General features: G+C 47.2%; 1 protein-coding gene across 1 annotated transcript in view; it reads left to right on the top strand.

Moving 5' to 3' along the window:
* Positions 1–2,522: 2,522 nt before the first annotated feature.
* Fgf9 (fibroblast growth factor 9) overlaps positions 2,523–27,076 on the top strand; it is a 36,157-nt gene continuing 11,603 nt past the window's right edge. Inside the window, exons 1-2 of the mRNA XM_050152361.1 lie at positions 2,523–4,043; positions 12,972–13,075. Of these exons, the coding sequence (XP_050008318.1) occupies positions 3,767–4,043; positions 12,972–13,075 (381 nt within the window). The 5' untranslated portion in view covers positions 2,523–3,766. The remainder of the gene's footprint in view (positions 4,044–12,971; positions 13,076–27,076) is intronic.

Genomic DNA, 27,076 nt, shown 5'->3' with positions numbered 1-27,076 from the left:
GGCCATGCTTCCTTGCATGCATTCAAGCCAGGGTGCAAGGCAGCAGTGAGAGGGGAGGTATGTTGGATCCCCTGTTACAGATCTGTGGACTCTTGGGGTGCTCATTCATTGTCATAGTCCCTTGACTTCTCATCACTTACTCCAGTCTGGGCCCAGACACCACAGTGATAGCAGGAAAGGCAAATGTCAAACCTGATAGAATACAAGGTGAGGGGGTGGGAGGAAGAAACGTCAAAGGGGAGGGATTAAGGCCCTTGGAGGAGAGAGAGCATGGAAGAGTTTGGGGTTTAGAACTGACTGAATGCCCCATGTGCAAAAATGCACGGAGGGCTATAGGAGGCATATAACGAGGGCACCTGTCCAGAGTATCTATTGTCTGTGCCTGCTTTATGTTGTTTTTCTTCTATTCGTAAGTCTGCCACCCAGACAGGTGTGCCTAGGAAGCCACAGCGCCAGTGTCTAGAAAGCCACCCCACCATTTGATTGTAACGCTCGAAGAGTGCTGGTAAAACATTCTAGAACCTGAATGCAGTTCCGGTGTAACTCTGAAGCAACCTTGAAGAGGTTAGCCACGGGCGTGGGGTGAGCGCCTGGAAAAAATGTAATAAGGTCAGGGAGATAGCAAGGTCATCCTTTCTATTACTAGGCAGGGAGAGGACCAAAGGTAAACCGATGGGCAAGCAAAAGGGCAGGGGGCCAAGAAGGGGCTTGCCGCCGCCGAGGTAGGAGGTAGGGATGCAGATGAACAGGGGACTAAATGACTGCAGTGGGAATGAGAAGGGAAGAGCGCACTGCAAAAGTGCTGGGTCAGCTACTTTACTCTTTCTCACTGCTGCATCACTTTTAAAGGGACAGGATGCTTCAGGACCCAGAGGCGGAAATGGTCTTTGCTGGGAGGAGAACAGGCTAAATTCAGACAGAAAGAACGTGGTTGGAGACAGCTGGTGGAAAACGACCCAGTTCAGTCCTCTGCAAATGCCTGCTCCCTGTTCTCCAGTCCTTTACACAGCACCTTCTTGCACTTCATTCTCTCCATATCTCCCACCACTTTTTTTTTTTTTTTTAAATCAACCTGGCACTTTGTACCTAAGGGGTCTAGCTGAGTCCCTGCTCAACACAAGGCTGTGGGCGACCTGGGGTGATTAATGCAAGCTACTCTAATAGTTTATGAGAAGTGTCACTTCCTCCCAGCTTCTTGTATCCGCCACCGAGCAGTTAACGTTACAGTCAGCTCTCAAACACCGAGGATGAGACTGCTGTTAATAAATACCACACAGCAGGGTTCTTCTGCAGTGGAAACTTGCAAGCCAGACGCACGCACGAAGCCAGTGCCGGGACTCCGGGTGACCCCGGACTGCGGCAAAGAGGTGTGGGAGTGGACAGAAGGGAGGGTCGCCTGGCTCCTCTCTTCTCCTTCGGGGGGCCCTGCGCGAGCGCCTTCTACCCCGGGGGCAGGGGAAGGTCGCTCCAGGGACGGGCACCTCCAGCATCCGCGAAATCTGCAAATTCATTGCTACCTTCGACTTTGGGGCAAAACCCTCTGGTCCCAGTAGGACCTGCCCTAGGGCTTCGCCGCCATAGGTTGACTTTTCCCACAGAAAAAGCCTTTTATTTGCTTCCCTACTGCATGGCTCTGGTCTTTGGACTTTGCATCTCTCTGGCACGCCGTCAGGAGCTGCGCTCAAGTCTTAGCAACTTTCACCATCTTGACCTGAGAGTCTAAGACAATGTGAACAAAGAGGAGCAGGGGGAGAGAGAACGGGCCTTCGGGCGGGCTGCGGGGGCAGTGCTTGTGTTGGGGACGCGGCGCTCGCGGTCCGGGGCGCTTGTGGGTGGCAGGGCGCGGACAGCGCCACCGGTGGGCTCTGCCCCTGGTGGCCCCGGGCAGTGCGTTTCTTTGTCCCTGCCTGGAGCTGGGCTCGAAGGCCGTTGGCCGCGAGCAAAAGCCCTGGCCCGGAACCAGAGCTCGGCTTCCAAATGCACTGGCGGCGGCGAGCGAGCACTGAACAGCGAGCAGCGCGGGTACCGGGCCGGCGGCTCCCGCCCTGCTCTATGGCTACGCAGGGAGCTTCGGGCCATGGAGAGACACCGTGGAACTCGTGCCTTTCGCTTCTCCCACGCAAAGTAGAGCTCAGGTTGGCAAAGACCTTCTTGAGTAGCTTGGTTTGGGAGCGAGAGGGACTCAGTGGAACCTTCTCCCTGAAGACGCACATTCAGATCTGGGGCGTGAGTCGAACTCAAGGACAGGAGGAGCCCTGGGTGCCCTTTGCACCTAGCCGCGGGAGCCTGGGAGGCAGAGGCAGGACCTAAAACACCCGAAGATGCGAGTCAGAATGACCCTAAAAACCCAAGTGTGGGGGCACCAATGTGTGTGTGTGTGTGTGTGTGTGTGTGTGTGTGAGAGAGAGAGAGAGAGAGAGAGAGAGACAGAGAGAGAGAGAGAGAGAGAGAGAGAGAGAGAGAGAGAGGAGAATGTGACTCCACACCCAACTGTCTTACCTGCAATATAGTTTGCGCTTCTCTGAGTCTGCCTGAAGAATGAAAGAGAAACTGCCCTGTCCAACCAAGCTCCTTGCACCAACCCTTCCCTCCAAGTCTATTTTATAATGCGACGCAAGGTTACAGAGTCCACGCGAAAACTGCTCTCCCAGTTCCCCTCTGCCCATGCCTGCGTCTCTAGCGAGCTAGATTTCAGGTGACCGAACGTCTCCCGGCTGCTGCTTCTGGCCTGTGGCACCGCGTCTCTGGCTTTCTTGTCTCTGAAAGCCGGATTTCCCAGGTCTTCCTCCCGGAGATGTCCCGCGCTCTGCCCGCCTGTGCCCGGCCTGCGGCAGAGCGGTTCGAGCGTCAGGGCGGGCGCTAGGACCGGGCGGAGCGGGGCGGCCGCCGCGCTACCTTAAACCCGGCCCAATGCCGCCGCCTGCGCCACTCTGCGCGCCGGCGGGGGCTGCGCAGGAGGAGCGCTCCGCGGCCACGGCGCTGCGCGGCCCGCGCGGCGACACCTGTTCGCGGCAGCCCGGGCAGCACGCGAGCTCCGGGACGCGGTCCTCGCCCGCCGCTTGCCGCTCGCCTCATTGCAAGCCTCTGGACCTCCGCAGAGCCTCTGCAGCGTTCTGGATACTAGCTTTGGACGCCGAAAGTTTTTTTCTTCTTTTTGTTATATTATCCTTATTTTTTAGAGGAGGGACTGGGAGGAGAGATTTGTCGCCGCCGCCAACGTGAGGTTTTTTTTTTTTTTTCCTCCCCCTTGAAGGATTCATGCTGATGTCTGCAGAGTCGGTTAGAGAGTAAAAACAGCGCATGCCTTTCTGGAGTCAGGATCCGTAAATTCTGACGTAGCCCGAGCATCTTAAAAATCCCTGTAATATCGCCCAAGCACTTACGTTGCTATGGTCATTCTGATCTCTAAGCAAATGGAGAAACTACGGATTTTTTTCCCTTATTACGGTCGGATGGGGTGAAGACCTTTCTGCCTGCTGAGAGCCGAGGCTCCATATGTAGCGATGCATAGCTGTGCTGATCAGTGTCAGTGTGTGAGTATAAAGTGGTGGCTTCTTAGACTATCAGTGGTTTGACCTTGAACCTGTGCCAGAAAAACAGCAGATTACTTTTATTTATGCATTGGATGGATTGAAGAAAAGAACCCCTCTTTCCCTCTCTCTCTGCAACTACGGCAAGGGAGGGGAGTTGGATATACCTCGCCTAGTGTCTCCTGGTTGAAACGATCATTATTGTTTATTCTTGTGCTTAAAAGCCGAGTCCTCTGATGGCTCCCTTAGGTGAAGTTGGGAGCTATTTCGGTGTGCAGGACGCGGTACCGTTCGGGAACGTACCGGTGTTGCCGGTGGACAGTCCGGTGTTGCTAAGTGACCACCTGGGTCAGTCTGAAGCAGGGGGGCTGCCCCGGGGACCGGCAGTCACGGACTTGGATCATTTAAAAGGGATTCTCAGGCGGAGGCAGCTGTACTGCAGGACTGGATTTCACTTAGAAATCTTCCCCAACGGTACTATCCAGGGAACCAGGAAAGACCACAGCCGATTCGGTAGGTATGCCTTTAACCCTTCCGTGTCCACGCGGTGACATTTCAGATTGTTAACTACTAGGAAGGCGGTGGCTAGGCGGGGATGCTGGAAGGGATGTAGTCTCATATTCATGCCCCCCCCCCCCCCCCCCCCGTCTCTGTGCCTGTCTTGCCAGCCCAGGGAGGGAAAAAGCCTCCGGAATTGCAGATCTCTGGCTGGCACTGGTGCAAGTCTACACTGAAAGGCCTTTCTTCTTCTTTTTAACGGGGGGGGGGGGGATGAGTTATTAATATAACCCGAATCCCAAGTTTTGTTTTATCAGATATGTGAAAAGATCAGGTTTAAGAAGTTTCTTTTTAATGGATCTATTCCACGAGTTTTAAGCTTCAATCACTAAGAACTTCAAAATGCACCCACCCAGTTTGCTGTAGGTAGTCGGTATCTTGCTCTGATTAAGTTTTCCCCCTTCCCTTTTCCTCTGATAAGTATTCTGCTCGAACTGTAAATTAAATATGTTGTTTTTTCCTGGGGCCGGTCTGAAAGCTTGCTGGCTGTTCTGTGGGGAACACTAAAGTCGTGTTTTAGATCTGAAGCATCCAGGGCAGGAGCTCCTGGGGAAAATGACCCGGGAAGGGGCCGAAATCCCACGAGGGGTGCTGGATCTTCCAGCCGTCGACTCTGGACCTCGGTCTTTTAATTTCTACAGTGTGCAAGCCTTGTGTGGGTTTCTGGTGTGAGGGTTTGCATGCGCTTGCAAAAGCTGCAGGCTCATTTGAAAAGGCCATTCCGAAGATTTCCTGCCCGGAGCAGAGTACTTGTGACTCAGCAGCGAAGGCTGCAGACTCAGGTGGGGACTCTGCCCACTTTCATGCCTGCACACACGTGCCTGGCGGGGCACCTTCAGCAGTGCGGTGCTAAGTCAGCGAGCACAGTTCTGCCTGGGGATGGGGAGGGGGGCGGGGTGTGTGGAATCTTGGTTTCCCCCTTACTTACTTACTTACTTACAAAAAAAAAAAAAAAAATCGACAGTTTGGGCAACCAGACTGTTGGAAAGAGTTAACTCCTGAGTGAACCCACCTGACGACACTTAGACTAGGTCGTAAAACCAAGTCCTGTGGTGATTTTTCTTCCTCATGCTTTCATGCCAGATGTTGGACTCAATCTAAACTACGTGTTTAGCTTTGTGGACTGTGGATGTTGCCCCAAGGTGATGAGGGTTCAGGCCTGGAGGTATAGTTCAGATTCTCGAGGCCCAGGGTTTTCCCCTTAGCTCATTACTGAGGCTGGGCTCAAAACTGAACCTAGTTAATTCCTCCAGCTGACTTGCGTCCTCTCCCTGCTTAAAAACCAAGTGTAGCTCGTCGCCGCGATTATTCCTTTGAAACCTAACTATCTTCTCACCGCTGCTGACTGTCGCGGAGGGAAGACTAAACTTTGCTAGAGTGCTTGCTTGTCTTGCTGGCCACCTTAAAGGTTGCTACCGAGCCCAGCTTTCGGAGCAAGACCGGAGACGGGCGGTGGCGGGGATTGAGTGTCCCGGGGCGCCGGGCTGTCCTGTCCGCCTGATGCTCCGGGCAGCGGGAGTCGGGTCCTCCCGCGCTCAGGGCTGGCAGGTGCGGGCTCAGCCCCCGACCCCGCGTTGCTTTTGCTCCGCGCGGTCCTAAGCACGCTCGGGTTCTAACTCCTTTTCCACCCTGCTCCACTGCGCCCCTCGGTGCTGCGGGGACCGCTCCGGGCCAGGGGGAGGGAGGACAGGGGCCGACACCCTTCTAGCCGCGTGAAGGGTGTCCGATTTTTCCTTTTTGCCCGTAGCTTTCTCTTTGTGTGTGAGTGCGGGTCTGGTGGCACTGACAGCCGCCGCCCGAGGCAGCGCGGCGGTGGTGTGCGGTGTGGGAACTGCCGGAGGCGCGCACCGCAGCCGGAGAGTTGGTGGCGGGGCTGAGGACAGACCAGAGGTCGGAACTGAGCTTCGCGGTCTTACGCAGGGTCCCTCCCCCCTTCTTTCTGGGGCGTGCAGCGGGATTTGGGAGAGTCGTGGGGCTTCGCCGGGCCAGGGAGGTGGGTCGGGGGCTCCCGGCCTGGCGAGGCCACAGCCGCAGGGGAAGGGGTGGGGGTGGGGGTGACAAAGGGCTGCGCAGGCGGTGCAGGGGGTGGCATGCTATTGTTAACTGCTGCCCCAGGAAGGGCTTCGGAGCTGGCCTCGCAGTAGCAGAAGGCCGGTTGCTCTGGGAGCGCACGGCTGCAGGGGCGCTGCGGCCAGCCAGGGCCACCTTCATTGTGTGAATTTCCCGGTCCCAACCCTGGGTGCTCCACAACTGGGCCCAGGTCAATGGATGGCCCTTACATTCCGGGCCTCTCCACGTACCTTCCCCCAACAGCGTTCTTTCTTTCTTTTTTAAAAATGCAGTCACCTTTAAGATAGGACGTTTGCCACGCGCACTTGAGACATCAGATATCTGTGCTAAGATGCAGGGCCAGGGAGCGCGCGCGTTCAGGGGTCAGCGGACAAGGACTGCAGGTACCGGCAGAACCTAGACTATCAAACAAAAAAACCCCAGTTCCTCACCCCGCCTCGATCCTAGAGGTTGGAGAAGGTGTCGCCAAGGAAGTGACATCTCTACTCTCTGGTTCCGCACTGTGTGTGTGTGTGTGTGTGTGTGTGTGTGTGTACGCGCGAGCGCGTGTGAGAGGGTGTTGATAGGAGACAAGCGGAAGACCCGGCCCTTGCTGGGGACCCCGGGTGAGAGTATTGCAGGTCTGTCGGGTGTCTGCCGCGGGAGGGGGGGGGAAGGGCGCGCCTGGCTCTTGGCGGTGCCACTCACCCTGGTTTGGATGGAGCTGAGTGGGCGGTTGTGCGCAGTGGGGGTGGGGAAGGAGGGTTATTTAAGTCTTTCTTCCGGTTGCAGTGAGAAGCGGGCCCCCGGGGTGACAGCAGTGCCGCGGTCTCCCGCTGCTGCTGCTGCGGCAGGTCCCAATATTAGCAACCTCTGCAGCGCTGTGCGTGTGCCGGGAGCCTCCGCGCCCTGCCTCCCCAGCCCCGCCCGCTGGGAGTCGCCTCGGCGCTAGGACCCGGCAGCGCGGGCCCGGGCGGGGCGGAGGGGCTGCGGGGCGCACCTGGCGTCCGCACCACCCCGGCTTCACCTTCCACCCTCTCCCCGCAGCCGTGGCCTCGGCGCCTCCTCGGCTCCTCCCAGGGGACTTCATTTTCTCCCTGGGTTTCAGAGTAGCTGTAGGTGGGGTGGGTTTACACCTCGATTAAAATAGAAGGTGCATTTTTCTACCTGGAAGGGAACGGCAGAAGGAAACGTGCTGGGCGAACGCTTTCTGCCGCCCCCGGGCCGCCGCAGGTGACTGCAGCTGCTGGCAAGCTCGGTGGGGACGTGGCCTAGGTGGTTTTAGGGGATGTGAGGGTGAGGGAGTCTCAGCGCGGCAGGGGCTGCAGCCGGGCCAGGGAGTTGAAGGTGGGACTTTATGGAACCCTTTGTTATTCCTTGAGAGTGATGGGAGTTGGAGGGCAGCTGGGGGTCGTGTCTCTGAGTGATGGACTGGGAAGCAAGAGTGTGTTTTTCACTTGGAAGGGCTTTCTGGTCTTGCTGGACAATGAGCAAAAATTGAGTAGGCAAAGGAAAAAAGTGAACTCAGGGGCCTGCTGAAGCAGGCCTACCTCCTGGCTTGGGAGTGGTGACTCCAAAGGTCATCAGAACCCGATGGATACCCCTGCTGGTGAGCCATTCGAGGGGCAGGAGTCATGTCAGATGGTAGTGGAACTAGGTGAGGACAGATAATGATGTGAGTTTAAAAAAAATGAATAAAATGAAGTTAAAAACTTACTTGTAGGGTTTGGCATATATGTATACAAAGAATCCTGATCGTATCTGCTCTTTATTCCTCCCTCCAATGGCCCCTGGACACTTCCAACAGGTCCCCTAACTTCATGGCTGCTGCTCCCTCCTCTCATCCCTGAGTCCAGTCAGTACAGCCCATATGTGCACATGGGTGTGGGGCTATCTACCGAGCATGGGCAACCTACCAGTAGCCACACCCCCAAGGAAAAATGGCTCTCCTCCACTAGTAGCTGTCAGCTGCTGCCGGGGCTCCTCCACTTGGGGTGGGAGCTCATTGGCCCCCCTCCCATCCATGCTGGAATGCTGACTGGTTTGATCTTGTGCCAGTCTTGTGCAGGGACCCAGAGCTGTAGAGAGGTCATGAGCGCTACAGCAGTGTGGCAGGTCCAGAAGACAGCACTCAGGGCATCCCTCCCTGTCTTCTGGCTCTTATATTCTTCCTACCCTCTCTTCCTAGGCCTTCTCTGAGCCTAGGGCTCGTGGAGGTGATACAGATGTCCCAGTTAGGGCTGAGGACTCACTGTCCCGTATTCTAAGCACTTGAACTAATTAGGAGTCTCTGCATTAACAGCTGCCCATTGCAAAAAGAGGCTTTGGTTAGAAAACAAAGTTGAGAGAAGCATAGACCTTTGAGTATAAATATTTAGAAGGCAGCTTGACAAATATTTAGAAGGCAACATGATGGTTTAGCAAAGTCACAATGGCAGATTCTGCACTAGGGCCTGTGAGATCAGCAGCCACAGACTTTTGAGCTGGTTTACAGTGCCAGGTACGAACACTGTGCTATGGATCATGCCTCAAATCAAATCAGAGAGTGGTTGGTTACCCACGTAACAGTCATACCACTATATCACCAGTGGGCACACCCAGTTGAGACCCAGCATGTATTGCAGCATGCAGAGGGATATCAATTATAGCTCTTCTCCAACGGTCTGGATAGCACCTTCTGGCACTGTGAAAATTATCCAGCAGAGAGGAAGTTTCCTGGTTAGTTTGAGATTGGTGTCTCTATGTCCTGCAGCCAAATTGTGTGGCGAAGGGACTTTATCATCATGTTATGGTGTTCGATGAAGCTGACAAATCCTGGCTTCTCCCACTTTTGCTGTTTGTCTGAAGAGGGCACAGGTGGAGGTACAGCAGCTTCTGTCTGCTGACTCTCTCATTTCCTGCGGCTGGCTTTAGAGGCGAGGCACAGAACAGTGGACTCTGGGAGGGTGGACTAACTGGGGGTTAGTGAAACAACTGAACAGAACTAGACACTCCAATCACTAGTAGTCAGTGAGACTGGGAAGAGGGAGACCGGCGATCCTTGGCCCCCAGTGAGTCCTTACAGGAAGGTTTGTCTGTAGTGGAAGAGAGACAAACATCCCTAGTCTACCTGCCAGCTGGCTACCACTCCCCACTGTGGCCTTTCTGAGCCGATGTCATTGAGGTTGTGTGTCCTAGGAGAGAGAGGGCAATGCCAGTGTTAGGCCAACCATTGTCCTCTTTGCTTCTTGCCTTGTTTCTGTTCTCTCCCTTTCCTCTTCCCTTGGTCATGAGACATTCCATCTGTGGGACAGTGTCCTTCTGGGTTGTCACGGTCTTCAGTGCTGTCCAGGTTGCTCACTCAGCTCTGCACAGGTAAACAGAACAGTGTCAGGAATTTTCGGTCCTCCAGGAAGACAGTTGGAGGAACCAGCTCTGGCCACTGAGGGCTTGGTTGCTCTGGTGGAGGTTGTAGAGTTCACCGTGAACAAGGTGGTACCAGGAAAGATAAAGAGCCTCCTGGTCTGCATGGGGTGGTATCTGGCCACTGTGTTGCTGGGTCTCCCTGACCTGACCACGCTGGCATTTTCTGGGTGTGGGAGAACGGCTGTGACTCACACATCTGGATGTTTTGCTTGCCCTTGGGTCATGGGGGAGACCTCATAAAAATCTGGAATTTTTTTTTTTTTGGTCCCTACTCTGAAGGAACTTCAGGGATATGGATGATGGTTTGAAGTGATGAAATATTCCCACCTGGGGTCACTGTGTCTTGCTTCTTGCTGGGAGAGCTCCCCAGACTCATTTCAGACTTTTTTTTTTTAAGTGTTGCCCCCCTGCCTTGCTTTTCTGTAGCTGAACAAACCACTGGTCTTCAGCTGCATCTGTTCTACACATCTGCCTCCTGATGTGTGTGCCACAGTGTGTCATAGTTCTGTTTGTTTGTCCTTCCTATTCTAGTAGCCCCTTCCGCTGTTAGCTTCACTTTTTACCATGTCTGAAAATGTTAAATGGAATATTCCAGAAATAATTAAAAAGTTTCAAACACTCTGTCTTCAAACTATCCTCTACTAGTTCTAGTTCATTATTAGTTATTAACCTCATAGGGGGCCAAATTTGCAAATTAAATTTGTCATGAGTGTACAAGTACATTAAAAGACAGTATGAATAGGGTTTGGGGTGCTGTGGCTTCAGGCATGGAAGGAATGTCTCTCCACAGGTAACAAAGGGCTACTACTGAGCAGGAGGCTGGGCCTAGGCTGTATATTTCTGTCATATTTTTATACTTAATAAGTGGTATGGTGCCTGGTTAATAGTTGCTCCATAATAGCTCATCGATGGAATAAGTGAGTATGTATGGATTTTAGACATTTTCCTAATAATTAGAAAAAACAAGATAAATATATTAATACTCTTCTTCCCATATTATATAACAAAGTCTCAGAAGTTAAGTGTACGAAATGGCAAGAAATTGCAGATAGAAAACCCAAAAAGTTAGAGTCTACTGTGCAGTGTGTGGGGATATTCAAGAAAGCAGGCCTTACATTCTGATTGGCTTGGACCACTGAAATTTCAGCTGCCCTATTAAACACTGGGGCTGAAGACATTGCAGTGCCTAGGATTGTCCTACAGAGTGGAGGAGAGAAGGCCTCTCATGCTTAAGCATGATCCTTGTGGCCATTGCTGTTATTTCTGCTATTCTTCGGTAGTGTTGTGAAATAGTATTTTCTGTCGGGTCAGGTGGAGCTGTTGGTGGGTTATTCATTCTCAGAGCGGCCTCGTGTGTCGAGGAAATGGAGCATCACGTGGCCTCTCAGAGGACATGAATGGATTTTAGTTTTATGGTTAACCCTGTCCTCATTGACCTGGTAAATTAAATTGCTCAGACTTCAAGGTGAATGAGATGTTTCCTGTTTTTAATTTTATAGCGAAAGGTGACAACAAAGTAAGTTCTTATGCTGGTTTCAGGATTTCCATGACCTTCCTTAGGGCGTACTTTCTTGGTACCAAGAGGAAAGTCTTGTATAGGTAGGTGGCCCCTAATAGCGATAAAGTGTTCCAGGTCTGATTGTTTTGAGTCATAAGGGTTTTAGGAATGGTACCATGAAATAAAATGACTGTATCAAAAAGGAAGCGTATCTCCTATGCAGTGAACCCTGAGGAGAAATTGCCTCTTTGATCTTCTCATTTGCTCTGTGAAGGAGGGAAGTCTAGTCTCATTGGCTGTGTCAGGTGGACTGTCTAGGGAAGTTACAGGTTAGTAGTTCAGAGGTAATCTGTAATTTTCCTCTTTATCATTCATGATCTCACTTTAGAATAAGTTTTTGTATGTGGGCACATAATCTGTAAGCCATAAACACGAGGGTCTGTGTAACATTTCATGAGTGTGCAGGAATAAGTGAAACTGTGTCGATGAGGGTGGTGATCCCTTGCAACTGAGTTTCCTATGGACTTAATCCTTTACTTTATTAGATTTATGGATTCAGAGTCTGCACTTGATGGCAGCCCGGTCCAGCCCATAAGAGATGGAAAATTAATTGTTTAAAAATCCATATAAGTGCTTTTTCATTAGTCACAGGAGACTGACTTTAGCACACACAAACACACACACACACACACACACTCTCCTTCTTTCCTATATATATGGAGACTCACTTTAGCGCGTGCACACACACATATCACACATACGCACACACAAATTCCTTTTTCCATAGACTTCCCCCCCCTCCTTTTACATTCTTAGATGTAAGTATACTTTGTCAATAATTAAAGATATGTTAGAATAAGAGCTCATTATTTGGTATGCGCTGATATAAGACCTACAAGAAGTGTACTACTTTAATTTATAAGCGAAGTGGGAGCATGGCCAAGCACAGAGATGATTAGCAGCATCTGTGTATCCGGCAGGATGAGCGTCTTAAAGCAACAGTAGACTCACGGAGACCGAAGCTGCTGATGTGTGGTCATAAAATTCTGGACTGATGCCCAGCTTAGGTGCTGTTATTTTTAGTGAGGTAAGCAAGGCAAAACAAGGAAGTGAGCGAGATCATTATATTGATTTACTTCGGGGATAGAGTATTCTGTGCCTATTTTAATCAGGAGCATTTTTTTTAAACCAACATTTTCCCTTCCAGAATATTAGGCTATTTTAATTGCTTAACTATTTCTTTGAGGTTTAGATAGTAACAGAAAAAGAATCTATACTCTGTTGAAGCCCAAATATTTTAGGTGTGTGTGTGTGTGTGTGTGTGTGTACCTTAGTTTTTCAAATGGAGCTCAATAAGGTTATACAATTGAGAGCTAGATCATTCTCTGCAACGCCAATGGAAGCTTTAATTAACATTCCACACATTATCTTTGGAGACATAAGGCAATAGAATTTTAAAAAATTATTTGTGCACATATACATATACATTTATATACTAACATACACACTTATATATACACAATATTCATGTTGCGTGTGTCTCTTTCTCCCAATCCCAGAGGATGGTATGTACAAATGCAAGATAACCATACATAAATACTTAATTTTACATATGTCATTTCTGTCTCCAAGTACACTCTTAGCTCATTATATTGGTTTCATTAGACTTATCATTTGCAGTGTTTATATAGTTATGAGTTCTAAAATTCTTAAGCTGTATTAGTTATTATGTAAGTCATGTTCCACTATGATAGTTTAGTGTCTGAAGATGATAAGAGAGCGTTTAGTTGGAACATCATACACGTCTTAACTTGTATGAACTGCTCCAAGTCGGAAGCTGGGCCCAGTTTCCTCTCTGGAGCCCCTGGGAATGCTGTGGCTCTGGGGACGTACTCTGGGCTCTAACTCTCTGTCTGCTCTTGATCTCACAGGCATTCTGGAATTCATCAGTATAGCGGTTGGGCTGGTCAGCATTCGTGGCGTGGACAGTGGACTCTACCTCGGCATGAATGAGAAGGGAGAGCTGTACGGATCAGTAAGTGGCGGCCCACACTTTGTTAGTCCCCATGTCCCACCTTCGAGTTGAGCTGTATGTTCGCTAGGTTGACTAAGAAGAGAAACTGAGTCTGCACGTCAAATGGGAGTTTTTAAATCTCTGAGTCGTGCTCTTTCGTTGCAACTCCGCATCTTCACCAGACCAGAGTTGCCAAGAAAATGCTTTATTTATATGCCAAGCCATCTTCATTATCAAGTAAATAAAGATTCACAAGTGTGAAAAATCCATCATCTTGTATTGAATGGGGAGCTATTTTTGAAATGAATCGAAATGGTCCCCAAGCTTTGCCAGGCATTGTAATTAAAGCTAGAAATAGGCCACGCAGCGAGAGTCTAAACCCTTTCTCTGAATAACATAAGATTTTCATTATGCAGGAGAGATGGAGGTGGAAATTATTGTCGGACAGTCTTGTGTGCACATAGGATCCAGCAGCCTTGTGGTTATTTGCAAGTGTTATGAATTCCTTTCTCTCTAGTCTTGCTTTCCATCCTTACTAACTTGGAAGGTCCTGATGGTGATGGAGCATTTGCTGGAATCTGCCAGTTGATGGGAACTGGGCCTGGTCCTGGGCTATAGCTGTCCCTGGTTCTGCTCCACAGGAAGCTGGTTGGTTTTACCCTCTTGCATCTCTTCAGTTCCAGCGTAGGAGCCCATCACAGTGCATGGAACACAGTCAGGGTTTAGCTTTTCCTGAACATAGGAATATGGTAGATAGGCCATAGTTCCCGTGTGGAACTAAGTTTAACAGTAACGTTTTGAACAGAATAACCTTGAGTTTTTCATTGTAGTTGGTGGTGGTCAAGTGATCATTTAATCCAAGTTACTTGAGCTATGAAAACTTGGATTGATGCTTACAAAAAGTTGAGATTTAAAGGAAACCCAGAAGAGGAAAGGTTCTGAGATTCTCAGCTGCATCGAAAGACAACCTTTCCCTAGATACACTTCTTTATTGTCCATATCCAAGTTTTGTCTTTTAGATTTTTTTTTTACTTTTTGTATAAATGTTTTGTCTGCATGTATGTATGTACACCATGTGTATGCAGTGACTTCAGAGATTTGAAAAGGGCGTCAGAGCCTCTGGAACTGGAGTTACAGATAGTTGTGAACCAGCAAGTGCTCTTAACTGCCCAGCCATTTCTCTAGCCCCATACCCTGTTTTTAAAATATGTATACCCACATGTAGTGCAAAGTTTTACCCCAGTATTATAAATGACAAGGTTATTATGTCCTGTATGATTTGAATATATTATGCACTTAAAAGTTTTTAGAATTAAATTTTAGTGTACAAAAGAACGTTTCCTTATATTTTTATGTGTGTTAAACTTTGTTTATGTCCCCTTCATTACCCATCCTTGTCTTTCCCCTTCTTCCCATTCCCTCTCTTCCCTTACATAGGTCTCCTGTCATACACGTGTGTGTATGATAAATACTGTTAAATCCAGATTCTGTATGCAAGAGAAAACATGCGCTACTTGTCTTTTTTCCTCTGCATTATCTCTTTTTGTCTCTTTCCCTTTAGATATCTTCAGCTTCATGACATATATCATATACACACATGTGAGCACACACACATACTTATGTCCATGCATGCATGCACATATACATACATACATGCACACAACACATGCACATGTACACATACATATACAAACACGCACACATGCAAGCATGCACACAGCACACACATACATGCATGCATGTAAACAATATATATACACACATGCACATATATACTCACATAACACATGTACACACATATACGCACACACACACATGACTCTATGTTCTGCATATGAGAAAATATGTTCTTTGTCTAAATTTGCCTTATTTAGTTTAGCATGATTTTCAGATCTATCTGTTTTGCTGCAAAGGACACATCAATGCTTCTTTATAGCTAAATAACTCCACTGTGAACACATGCCTCATTTGCTCTGTCCATGCATGTGTTGATGAGGCTGGTTCTATTTCTTGGCTGCTGATAACCCATTTTTTAATATCATAGGATGTGATTTTTCTATTTTGGAAGAATTTTTCACTACAGGTTAATTGCTTTAGATATTTAAATACTTTTTAGAAGTGCTTCTCAAAAAAGAAAATAAATTATTTAAAAGTGTTTGTTAGCTATAGAATTTAATTTAGCTTTTGAAATTCAGCTCTTGGTCTAGGTAAAATTACTTATTTTCTAAATGAGTTTTGTTAGTACTTTTAAGTGCAAAGATATATATGTAATACCTAGATATAAAAAGTTTTAAAATAAAAGTTGCAAAGTGACATTCTCCATTTGACATGCTCTTACTGTTTTCATTTTCGACACGCCACTAGAATTAATTAAGTCAATCCCAGTTGAATACAATACAGTGCATTTTTGTTGTATATAGAAGGTAAATTCTGCCCTTAAATGGGTTGAAGGAATGATAGGTTTATGTCTTTCTTTATTGTTATTTGCTTATTTGGAGACAGGGTCTCATTATATAGTCCAGGATAACTTTGAACACATGGAGTCCTGCAGTGTCTTCCTGAGCACTGAGATTATAGGCATGAAACACAATCCCTGGTGGGTACCATGTTATTGCAATGGTCTCCAAACTTCTCTGAGCACACATTCCTACCTAAAAAGGTAGCTTTTCCTTCAATGAGTATTCATCTCAAGATATGAATTTTAAATTATTTTAGGTTATATATAGAAGTTATAGTTTATATATACCCTAAGATAAAATATGCATCCAAGTAAGTATTTCTGTAGAATGTAATGAATGAATTAGTTCATGTCTAGGCTGTACCATTTGATCCTTGCTCCAAGGATTGCCTTGTATGCCCTTCTGGAATGTCCGCCCCAGCTGACCAATTTCTAGACTGACAGATGACGCTCCTGAGGTTTATTGGCTGATGAGGAGGAGCGCATCCAACTCCAGGTTCAACAGTGTTGCCTGTAGGATTTTGCTCTGGCTTGAGTTTTCATCTGGATGTTTTCAGTGACTTCTGGAGTCATTCTCTCTCACTGTGGTTGTCTCCTTGCCTGCATGCACCCTAGTGCTAGTACAGAGCCTGGAACAGGGTGGGAAGTACTCTGACTAGGACAATATTGCAGGGAATTGAGCCCAGACTGTGAAAGCTTTGTCAATCCCAGCTGCCTCCTCTAGGGCTTCTTGCAAACATACAGTAAGTGGTTAGAAGTAGGTTTGTTGGGTGTGGTAGCATATGGTGATAATCCCGGCCCTCAGAAGGGCGAGGCAAGAGGGTTTTTGCAAATTGGAGGCCCACCTACCTGATCTACATAGACAGGTCATGTTATTGAGTTGTAAATTCTCAAATGTTCCTCCCAAAGATACCTTCGGTCCACCATCATGGACTCCAACCTTCTGGAGCTGCAAGCCCAATTAAACACTTTCTTTTATTAAAAACAAATAGTCCACCAAAACATTAAACCAAAACCCAAAACCAACCAAAACAAATCCTAAGTACTAGATGGGTATGATGGCACACACCTTTAATCCCAGCACTCAGGCTGTAAGTTTGAGGTTTACAGTTCCAGGTTAGACAGGGCTACACAGTGAGACCCTCCCTGTAAACAACAAGAATCCCAACCAAAACCTAAACAAACTAAACAGTAGACTTCCACCCACCTTCCCTGTGGCCACAGTCAGCTGACAGCTTCAATTATGAATCCCAGTGAGGGAAAAGCAAGGGGCACATACCATCTCCTGGATCAGGTACCTTCAGGTTTGGAGACTACCCTTAGGACTGAATGCTTTCCTATGTTCCCCTGCCTCAGCACCTCCCAGCATTAGCCCCTTCTCCACAGTGATGGTGGAATTACCTTCACACCTTGATCTTAGGATCCCTTCCCTGGGATCTCTCCAGAGCTTACCTAGAAGCCTGCTGCCCTTTGCTTCCTGAAAACTTTGCTCTCCGGTGCCATCTTTGGTATCAATTTCTGCATGTCATTTGAATCTCTTCATTGTTCCCCAGATGTGTCATCAAGTGTCACTCATGCATGTGGGAAAGTTGATTATTTTCTGAGATTCCTTTGCTCACCTTCTCCTCTTGATGACGTAGCATTCTTTAAGGACCAGTGGAAATATTCCCTCTTATGTAAAACCTTCCTCAAGCTCCCATTATAGTTCTGCTTATTCCAGTTGGGTGTCTGTATTTTTTTCTTGGAGTCTCATAAATACTAGTTTATGATTCCATCATTAGACAAACAACAGTACAACTTTTAGGATGGTCCAGCGTGTTTCCTTTAGAGGATCCAAAGGGCCTAAACATATTTTACTTCCTAGTGTTACACATTGCATAGCAGTGGCCCTTGAGGTTGGAGGTGCTCAGTAAATGCTCCTCAGAGTGAAACGAGTCGCATCGTGATTGGTTTCTGTCTCTCCTTCAAGCTGTACAGGTATAGATCTTGTAACTCCACCTTTGTGGTGTCAGTATGTCCTCCAAATTCTAGCTGTAGGAGGAACCTTGCTCTCATTCTTATGCCTCATTGGACGGTGCCTGTGTCGTCCTGGTGCATATAGCCCAAAGGATGCAGCTGTGGTTGGAGCAAAGCTAGAGGTGAAGGCATGGCCAGGCTCCTGTTCTGTTTCTTCTGTTTGCCTCGTCTCCAAGAAGAAGAACATGAGCTTGATGCTTGGGTTGAGGCTTGCTCTCTAGATGGACCTCTAGAATCCCGGAGTTTGTACTCCCTAAGCCTTCTCTGTCTTGCCTCTGATGCTTTCTTTCCCCCACAAAAATGTTTGTGCAGCAAGATCGTTTCTCCTCCACTAGGCAGAGCTGGGAGGCAACCTCCCTGGGCAGCAGGGTTTTCCCTTTGGTCCGCACCTCATATGGGAGATCTCGAGAGTGAGGGAGAGGGAGTGCTCCCTTTGGACCCTCTCGTGGTTTCCACTAGGTTTTGTGGTTATTCTGACCCCTGTGGTCATGGAAATGAGAAATGACCAAAATACCTATTCAGATTGCCAGGAGATTGAAGGAAGGAAAGAAAAACAGGTGACGATGTTGTTAGAAAAGCTTTGAAAAGATGGGTCATCACAAAGGAAGGTGAATAGGTTTGGGAAACAGGAGTCACTTTTGTTAAACGAATTACCGTGACGTGTAGTGATGTCTTTTTGTATTTGGGGGTTAAGTGCCCTTTTCCTCTCTTTCTCTCTCCCCCACCCCTCTGGTTTTAGGTTCACCCTAGGACTAGAATAAAGGATACAGAGGCAAATGGGCGAGACTTCTTAGAAAAATAGAAAGGATACTATTATGAGAATTTAGAAACCAGAAACAAAAAAATCTAAAATACTGTATTGCTAATGTGTCACAATTCACTTAAAAGGGGAGTTTAAATAATTCTCACTCTGGATGTGACTTGGGTATTGTGCTTAGTCTCTATTTATGCGTGTCCCCTCCACTCATGTCTTTCATCGACATTCATATCAACTCGGTGTCTAGTCCTGTGATGAAGTGCACAGCCGTGAAATGACTCTCGGAATCTGGCAGGAGAAACATCTTTGTAAATAGTTTGGTGCAATGTGAGATTTGCTGTGATTGAAGAATGCTCAGATGTCTTGGAGCCACGGAGGGGCGTTTAAAGAATGACTTTGGAGATGTGTATTGTAGCATTTAAAGTGGATTCTGAGGGATGGCTAGAAGTCTCAACAAAGGGTGGGATGACAGGTTAGGGCATAGAACACCTGATATTAGAAAATCCTGTCTGATTGAAATTTAGAGAGACCATTAGATTACATGTATGCACATACATGTGCCCCCAACCAGGAGTATGAGTTTTCCCTTGTCATTTTTATTTATCTCAAAGAGACTAAAGCTGTGGCTCAGGTAGTGTTTCAGGGCTTTGATCTAAAGTATCTGGTTATTATGAAGGGGCTTTAAGTCTCAGGAATAACGGACTGTAACAAGGGTCTATTCTTATAGATTGCTGTGAAAACAAATGGGTCTGCTCCAAGACGCCTGGAAGTGTCTGAGGCTCTCATGGGGAAAAAGGTAGCACTCCCTAAACTGCTGATGTAGGAAGCTACAGTGTGGGCGTGCAGCTGTGAGCCGGGGGACAGCACCAGACTGGGAAATGCTGGCGTTCCTGGCTTATATCTGGTCTCACGTTTCATTCTTATTGGTCATTTACTAGATGAAGAATCTGGAGTCAGAGACTCTCCATCAGCATTCCGTTTCCCAGAGGCTCAGCCACGCACAGTGTGTGTGCACTTGGCATGTAGTGAATGTTCACTGACCCAATTTCTTAGCCTGCTCCAGCCTCACACACAGAGCCTAGTGTGCTGGAGCATCAGGCGGCGATTGCACTTATAATATCCAGGGTCTCCAGGGCAGCCACCTCTTTTAAGTACCAAACTTAAATCAAGAATCTACCGCACTTGCTCTTAGGGCCAGAATTTGTAGGTGCAATGAGGATTCAGGCCAGCACCTTGAGGCTATTCCTACAGCATCCTGACACAGGAGCTTGTTGAGACAGGTGTTTGCTAGTGTCTTTGGTTATATTTACAAGGATACAGTTGGACCCTGGGCTTTTAGAATTTGTATAACCTGTAACCAAGGTACGATGGATTTCAGTGAACATACATGTTTTTTTAATTGAATACATTCCAGCTGGGGGCTTGTTGATTCTGAATAGAGACATATGGGCCAGATAATTTGTTGTGTGATGTTTTTGTATTATAGGATCAGTGTAGGGAACCCTGTGGTCACATCTGTCCCAGAACTGAGGAACAGATCCAGCTCTTTACAAAGTAACAACAGCAACAAACCACAAAACCCCATGAAATACATTGTTCCATGTGGAGGCTTTGTTTCCAGGACACCCACAGATAATGGTATCTGTCTCCTTATATAAACTAGCATAACCTGCTTTGAACCTGTGCATATGCTCTGTAGACATCAGTCACTTTCAGATTATTGCACTTGATACAGTTTATAGAAGTGCAGTTGTCCAGAATATCTAACACAGTCCAGCATTCTTTGGAAAAATGTTTGAATTGTGTTTAGTGAACAATGACAAGAAAAAATGTTTGTATATATTTGGTACAGATACAGGTTAAAAAAAATTGATCTTGAGCCTGGCAGTGGTGGCGCATGCCTTTAATCCCAGGGTTTTGGAGGCAGAGGCAGGCAGATCTCCGTGAGTTCGAGCCCAGCCTGGTCTACAAGAGCTAGTTCCAGGACAGGCTCCAAAACCACAGAGAAACCCTGACTTGGAAAACAAAAATAAAACAAACAACAACAATAACAATAAAATTAATCTGTGATTACTTGGCTACAGATGTGAACTTGGGTACTCAGGGATGATTATATCTCAGATCCTAAGAAATTCATATTGATTTTATTTTTACTATGTGTACATACAACCATGAAACTAGGTATGAATCCCTTATGCTTACGCCACTTTGACAACTGAAATCCAAGATGTCTTTATGTTAAAATAGCCCCGTGACAACAGTAGGACCCAAACTGGTGTGGTTGGTCTCATGTGATGGCTGATGTTACTTCAGTGATGTCTTCTCCCTGTGGCTAGGTCCTTGTCAGCCCTGGTTCAGCCTTGCTGTTTCACTTGAGGTGATGGATATGAGCTATGTCTTGATTTTCCTCCCAACCTCTTCCCATTTGAATTATTGTGAGACCCAGTGATGGTCTTTCGTGTTCTCTTCATGCAAACCTACTGTGTTGGACCAAGTCGGTCTTTTCCTTTCCCTATTTGTCCTGGCCTGGGAGCAGTACCATATAGTATTGGAGGTCATTTTGGATGCAAATACAGTCCTCCATCCTTTTCATGGGGGTTTGGTTCCAGGACCTTCTGTGGATGCCAGAATCCTTGGATGTTCAGGTCCTTTAGTTAAAATGACCTAGCGTTTGGACAGGACCCACAGACACTGTAATTTTAAGCCATCTCTCGATGGCTTGTGACAAATGCCACAGGGCACGAACTGTGACAATAGTTGCTGCACTGTTATTGTTTAAGGAGTAATGACAAGGAAAATGCCTGGAGGAGGTCAGGACAGAACTTAGGTGTGTATTCCTGAACATTTTTTTTTCTTTCTCACCCCTTCCTTCTCTCTACCTTCCTGCACTTCCTTTCTTCCTGGCATTTGATTTCTAAGTAGCCATTTGGAACTAAAAGAGTTGACACAGTATTTGACTACAAGAGTGTTTTCTGGATAGTGTTGACTAAGTGTGCAAGTGTACATTGTATTCACAGTCTGTGTGTATCTTCTCCTATTCATATCCTCCCTCCCTCCCTCCCTCCCTCCCTCCCTCCCTCCCTCCTATACTCTCTCTTCCATTCTCACACTTCTCTTTACTTACACACATTCACCGGTGTGCAAAGCTCGGCTGCACACATCGGTTGCACTTTCTCCCCTTCCTTCTGGCTCCCTTTCAACACTCAGTAAACACTATCGACAGCCTATCCCTGCTGACGCCTGCCTGCTACTTCAGTGGAACTGAATTTTGCTTATAACCCCAAATCTACATTTGTCTCACTTTCATGCCTGTTTGCAGGCGTGTGCAGAGCAGGAGGAAAAGCAGCGAGTCTCCTCCATATTCCATTCCTAGCTGAGGTCAAAGGTCAAGTCCTGCCTTCTTGCCACAGGCCTCTCTCTTCAGGGCATCTGTTTAGTGCTGTGCATTTTTTAATTCTGTGCCTTTCGTTGATGATCTTGCCTCATAGAATGTCCCTAGCAAGGGCCGAGGAGCTGCCTCACGCTAATGGCTGTGTATGACATGTTCTGTGAGGCAAACGTCTGCTTCAGAGCCGCTTCCTCAAGGCTTGATTTTGGTGACGTTGGCTGGGTCAGGTGGTCACGAGGCTACAGTGCGCATTAAGTAAGTGTCTTAAATAGAAACACACATAACATGTGTTGGTCGGGGACAGAAGTGATGTGGCGGAGGCTCATAGGAACCTCCCCCTGTGTTTCCCCAGGAGCAGTGGTTCAGTGTTCTGGGAGGCCTTACGGACACTAAGTCCAGATCACAAGTGTGGCCATGTTTGTACTTTGCCGTGTGGGTGATAGGCGGAACCTACACCTTTGCTCAGGAAACAGACCTGTAAACCAAGAGTGTATGGGCTGGCGAGATGGGTCAGCTGGGAAAGGCACTTGCTGGCAAGCCTTGCAGACTGCATTTAATCCCTGGAGCACGCGGGGCAGGAGAGAACTGATTCTTACAAGTTTTTCTCTGGCCTCCACACCCGTGCTACAACATAGGTGTGCCCACAAACTAACTAACAAACAACAAAACCAAAAAGAATTATGATTTGGTATACTAAGTGTTCTGATACAGTTAGATGTAAAAAGCTCTTGCAGTTTTTGCAGGAGGAAGTTTAGCTGTAGGAGACGATGTGGCAGAGGAGGTTGAGAGAAACAAGCATTCCTAGCAGAGGCTGAGGGACTTGGCTGTAGGAACTGGAAATGGCGGCTGCCAGCTGCGCCCTGATTCCTCTCTCCACGTATCTCAGCTGGTGCCAGAGGCTCCTTGTTGCATTTTGGATGGTCCTCCCTGTCAGCATCACAGCTACTTGAAGAATGTTGCCTCTGTGTGATCCTGTGGCCCCTCCAGGGAACACCTTCAAGCCTCACAAAAAATGAACTCTACTAGAGTCAAGTGGGAGCCATTGCCCTGGGGCGGCCTCTGAAGTGCTGGGCCACATGTCCCTGCTGTGCCTCCAGGAGGAACCACCTTGAAGTTGTGAGAAAACATCACTAGTCAGCCTGTTGGCCTGGTGTGCCTCAGAGGCACTGTGACAACTAACTGAAAAAAAAAAAAAAGCCTGCATTCTCGACAGCCCTTGCTGCGGAGGGTTTCCCCAGGACCGCAGGGTTATGGCACTGGCTATAAAGGATCCACTTAGAGCTGTCATCTTTTTACTTTATATAAATGCTTAAAATCCAGACAGCAGTCGATTCTCTCTTAATCAGTTTTGGAAAACTTATTCACTGAAAATCCCATTGTGTGTCCTTTATAAGGAAGTGCTGGAAAGTCAATCCAGCATTCAAAGAACTGGCTGGCCAAGGTCATTCCAAGGACACCCCTCTCCTCGTGGCACATGTGATTGCCAGGTGACTGCAGCCTGCCTGGCTGCCCTATGGCACCGGCCTTTCTCATGTCACCTACAGCCACCTGAAGGAAGCTCTGGGTTTCTCCTCGTTCTCCCACCTTCCTCCTCATCTCCCCTTCCCTTCCTTCCTGTTCCCGCCGTCCTTTCATTTCCCACATTAGTGTTTCACACACTGTAGCCCAGTTATGCTAAGTGGGCTTGTTTCTTTCTTGCTTGTATCTTTCAAACTGATTTCTATTTGCTGTGCTTTTTGGGAGACTCTGGTCTTTCTTTGCTTTCATTTACGAGCATCTAGAATGTGGATATTAAGCTCAGAGGAATGGAAACCTAAGGCTTAGAGTCTTAGTGTTGCTGTTCACCAGCTCTGCAAATAGGGGTCATGTTCTATCATTCATTCATTCATTCATCCATTCATTCATTCACTCTTTGACAGTTTCACGCGTGCATATAAGATATCGGATCATATTTATCCCATTATCCTCTCTTGTTCCCCTTCCACTCTGCTGAACTCTTTCTCTTTCCCAACATGTCTCTTTCTTATGCCCATATTTTACGTGACCTCCCGAGTTTAGTAGAGTTAGTTGTATGAGCATGGATGGGACATTTATTCACGGGAGCATGACCTCCTCCCAGTGGTTATACCCCTGGAGAAAGTGACTCCCTCTGCAACTGTCAACTGCCCATTAACTCTTAGGCAACGTTCTTAACCTGAGTGGAGGCCTATGGCAAGCGCTAATGATAGTGACTCAATAGCACTGTTTTGACTATGGGAAGAGATAAGGCCTGTGATGTGACCAGCCGAGCACTTGTTCCCTCATGTCCCTCAAGAACCATGTGGAGGTACTGTGTCTGTGCCCTTGGATGCTTCTGGCTGCATGGAAGACATGATAGATACCTTGTGTTTCTCAAAAGTTGAATTCTGAGGTTAAGACTCGTGACTTAGTCAAATTATTCTTTAAACATCAGCCATAACACCAGTGTTTAAAGATGTTCTAAACAGCAATTTTAAAGGAATGTTAGTTTAGTAATGTGCACACACACAGTTTGACGTTGGTGTCGTCTTTATTGATTTCCATTTTAGTTTGTAGACAGGATCTCTCATTGTACTTGGACCTCCCTGATTTGGCTAGACCGCTACCCAGCAAGCGTCAGGAATCCTTCTCTTTCTGTCTTTGCAGTGGTAGGGTATGTCATGCCTGTCTGTCACATGGATGCTGGGGACTAAACTCAGGTTCCTCATGCTTACATGACAAGAACTTTTATCAACCAAGTCATCTACCTTGCCCAATAGTTTATTCTCATATGTAGCTATTATTATTTTATCTACTTAAATAAAGACATTTCTTTCATAAGGGATTTAATTTACTTTGTAAATTTCTTTGTGATATTTTTAAAATATTTATGTGCTGGTGAAGACACTGGACTCCCAGAGTAACCAGAATAACTACCATCATTTTTTCTTTCTGGGTTAAAGTACTGTTTAATTTATTTAAAATTTTTACTTATTTGCTTGCTTATTTGTTTTGAGACAGGTTAACTTCAAACTCATAACAATCTTCCCGCCTCTCAAGTGCTGGAATTATAGGCACCTTGCTCTGTAGATGAACTTTTTTTTGGGGGGAGGGCACCAGCCCACAAATATTGACACAGAAATATACTATCAATTATGAAAGGTTGGCCAATAACTTAGGCTTGTTTCTAACTAGCTCTTATAACTTAAATTAACCCATGCTTTTAAATCTATATTCTTTTACATGGCTCAGTAACGTTTACTTGGTATTGCCCATGCTGCTTCCTCTGCTTCCCCTGGCATCTTCTCCCTTCTCCTTTCCAGCTTCCTCTGTGGCTCGAAATGATGCCTAGCTACTAGATGGTCAGCTTGTTGTTAAACCAGTCAGGGTGACTTATCTTTACACAGTGTAACCAAATATCTTGCAACATTGCTCAATACAGCACACTTAAAAAAGGCCCCATGGCTTCCTAACAGTGGGAGGAGGGTGTTCCTGACTCTCTTGCCTGCTCTCAGGACCCTTTTTCTCCCACTGGGCTGCCTTGTGCAGCATTGATAAAAAAATTTGTGCCCAGTCTTATTGTAACTTGTTATACCATGTTTGTCTGGGGGAGGCCTGCTCTTTTCTGAAAGGAAACAGAGGAGTGGATCTGGGGGGAAAATGAGGTCTGTGGTGGGGAAATTAGGAGTGGAGGGAAGGGAAACTGTGGTTTGGATATATTGTGCAAGAGAAGAGTAATTTTTTTTTTTTAAAGAAGAAAAGTAGGCTGAGAAAGCCTTGAGGATCAAGCCAGCGACCAGCACTCCTTCCTCCATGGCCTCTGCATCACTCCCTGTCTCCAGGTTCCTTCCCTGATTGAGTTCCTGTCCTGTCTGTCTTTGATGATGAACTGTTATATGGAAGTCTAAGGGAATAGACCTCCCCCCCCAAAAAAAGGTCCCTGTAAGAGTATGTGTTTGGGTCTTGGAATAATAGGGTGACTAGTTAGTGCTAGGAGCACCAACCAGATCTGGATGTAGGCTTAGTTATTCTATAGAAGACAGAGGGGTCCCATGAGAATCAGACACAGTCCTGCAAGTGCGGAGATAAGGACAGCCATTGATATGTCACAAATGAGGCTGGGTAGAAGGATTTGGTTCCAAAGGAACTGGACTGACTTGAGCACTGTGGAAATGAGGAGCTAGGGATTCAAGGAGCAGAGAGAATGCCAGGCTCCCTTCCCTTCCCTTCTGAGGAGGATTCTCTGTGAGTATGGTTGGGATGGTGGTGCCAGAGGTGCCCAGTCTCCAGTTAGAGGTGCTGGAAAATCCAAGCGTCCCATGGAGATCCTGCAGAATGACCTGGGGTCCTTGGCATCTTCAAATCTCTTTGGTGGTCTCTTTTCTATGCCTTGTGCACACACACCCACACTTACATATTGCTAACCTTTTACTCTCTCATGGGTTTAAGTTCTCTTAGGAAGTTCATGCTACAGGGAGGTTCATGGGCCAGGAGGACAGCTCCTTTGGGAGCCTTGTTCCTTGAGGCTAGTGTGGAAAGAAGATGGAACATGCATGGGAAGTCCCAGCAGTCACAAGCTGTCCTGGGAAAAATCTGGTGTGTTCTTTGTGACAAAGCGGCTACCTTCTTTTCTGCCCTTGGCTCATCTCTGAGGTAGCAGCCCCATTCTCCAGACTGCTTTCAGCCAGCGCTTCTGGGCTACAGCACCCCCTCCTCCAATGGACACTTGAGGCAGCACATTTTATTTGGTTGCTTTGTCTGTTTTCTAGTCCCTTGGCGGTTTCTCTTCATTTCCTGTTTATTACGTTCCTTCAGCGTTATCGTGAAAGCATTCTGGTGTTCCTAAGACTCCATCATTAGAGTCTTAGACTCAGAGGGGTCTTTCCAAGCTGGGGTGTAGGTATGGCTGGTGGAGCTTGCACCTAGCATTCTGGGAGGCACTGGTTTCAATCCCCAGTACTGGGCCTTAGAAGTTTCTTTGCATAATGCCCGTCTTTTACAGAGAAATAAGTTGAAGCCTCATTGGTCAGCTCCATGCCAGCATGTTTCTGGAAGGTGCACGCCTCTGCTGGGAGAAATTCTGTGTATTTTTTTAGTTCTTCAGAATTTATCTTTGGGCTTACGTTGTCATCAAATCTGCTGATCTTTCAAGCCCTTTCCTTTTATTTCTGCAGACCGTGTGTTGAATTTAAACTGCTTTGTTTATCTTGGAAAGCCTCTTCATTTTTCATTTTTTGAGTCTACCTTCCAGCAAAATATCTGATGGTTATCACAGAAACCAAGTAGTTGTTGGATTCATCTGTCTTTGTCTAGTGTCCTCCTTGAATCTTTCTTTCTTCCTCTCACCTCTCAGCCTCTTAGCTTTGTTTTTCTTCCCTGTCCATCAACCTGGCCCTGCAAGGGCAC

This window comes from Alexandromys fortis, unplaced genomic scaffold (genome assembly GCF_014885135.2).
Source record: "Alexandromys fortis isolate MF-2015 unplaced genomic scaffold, M_Fortis_MF-2015_v1.1 scaffold_75, whole genome shotgun sequence".
Classification (NCBI taxonomy): Eukaryota; Metazoa; Chordata; class Mammalia; order Rodentia; family Cricetidae; genus Alexandromys; species Alexandromys fortis.
The sequence above is the reverse complement of the archived record's forward strand: the minus strand, read 5'-3'. Positions and strand labels throughout refer to the sequence as shown.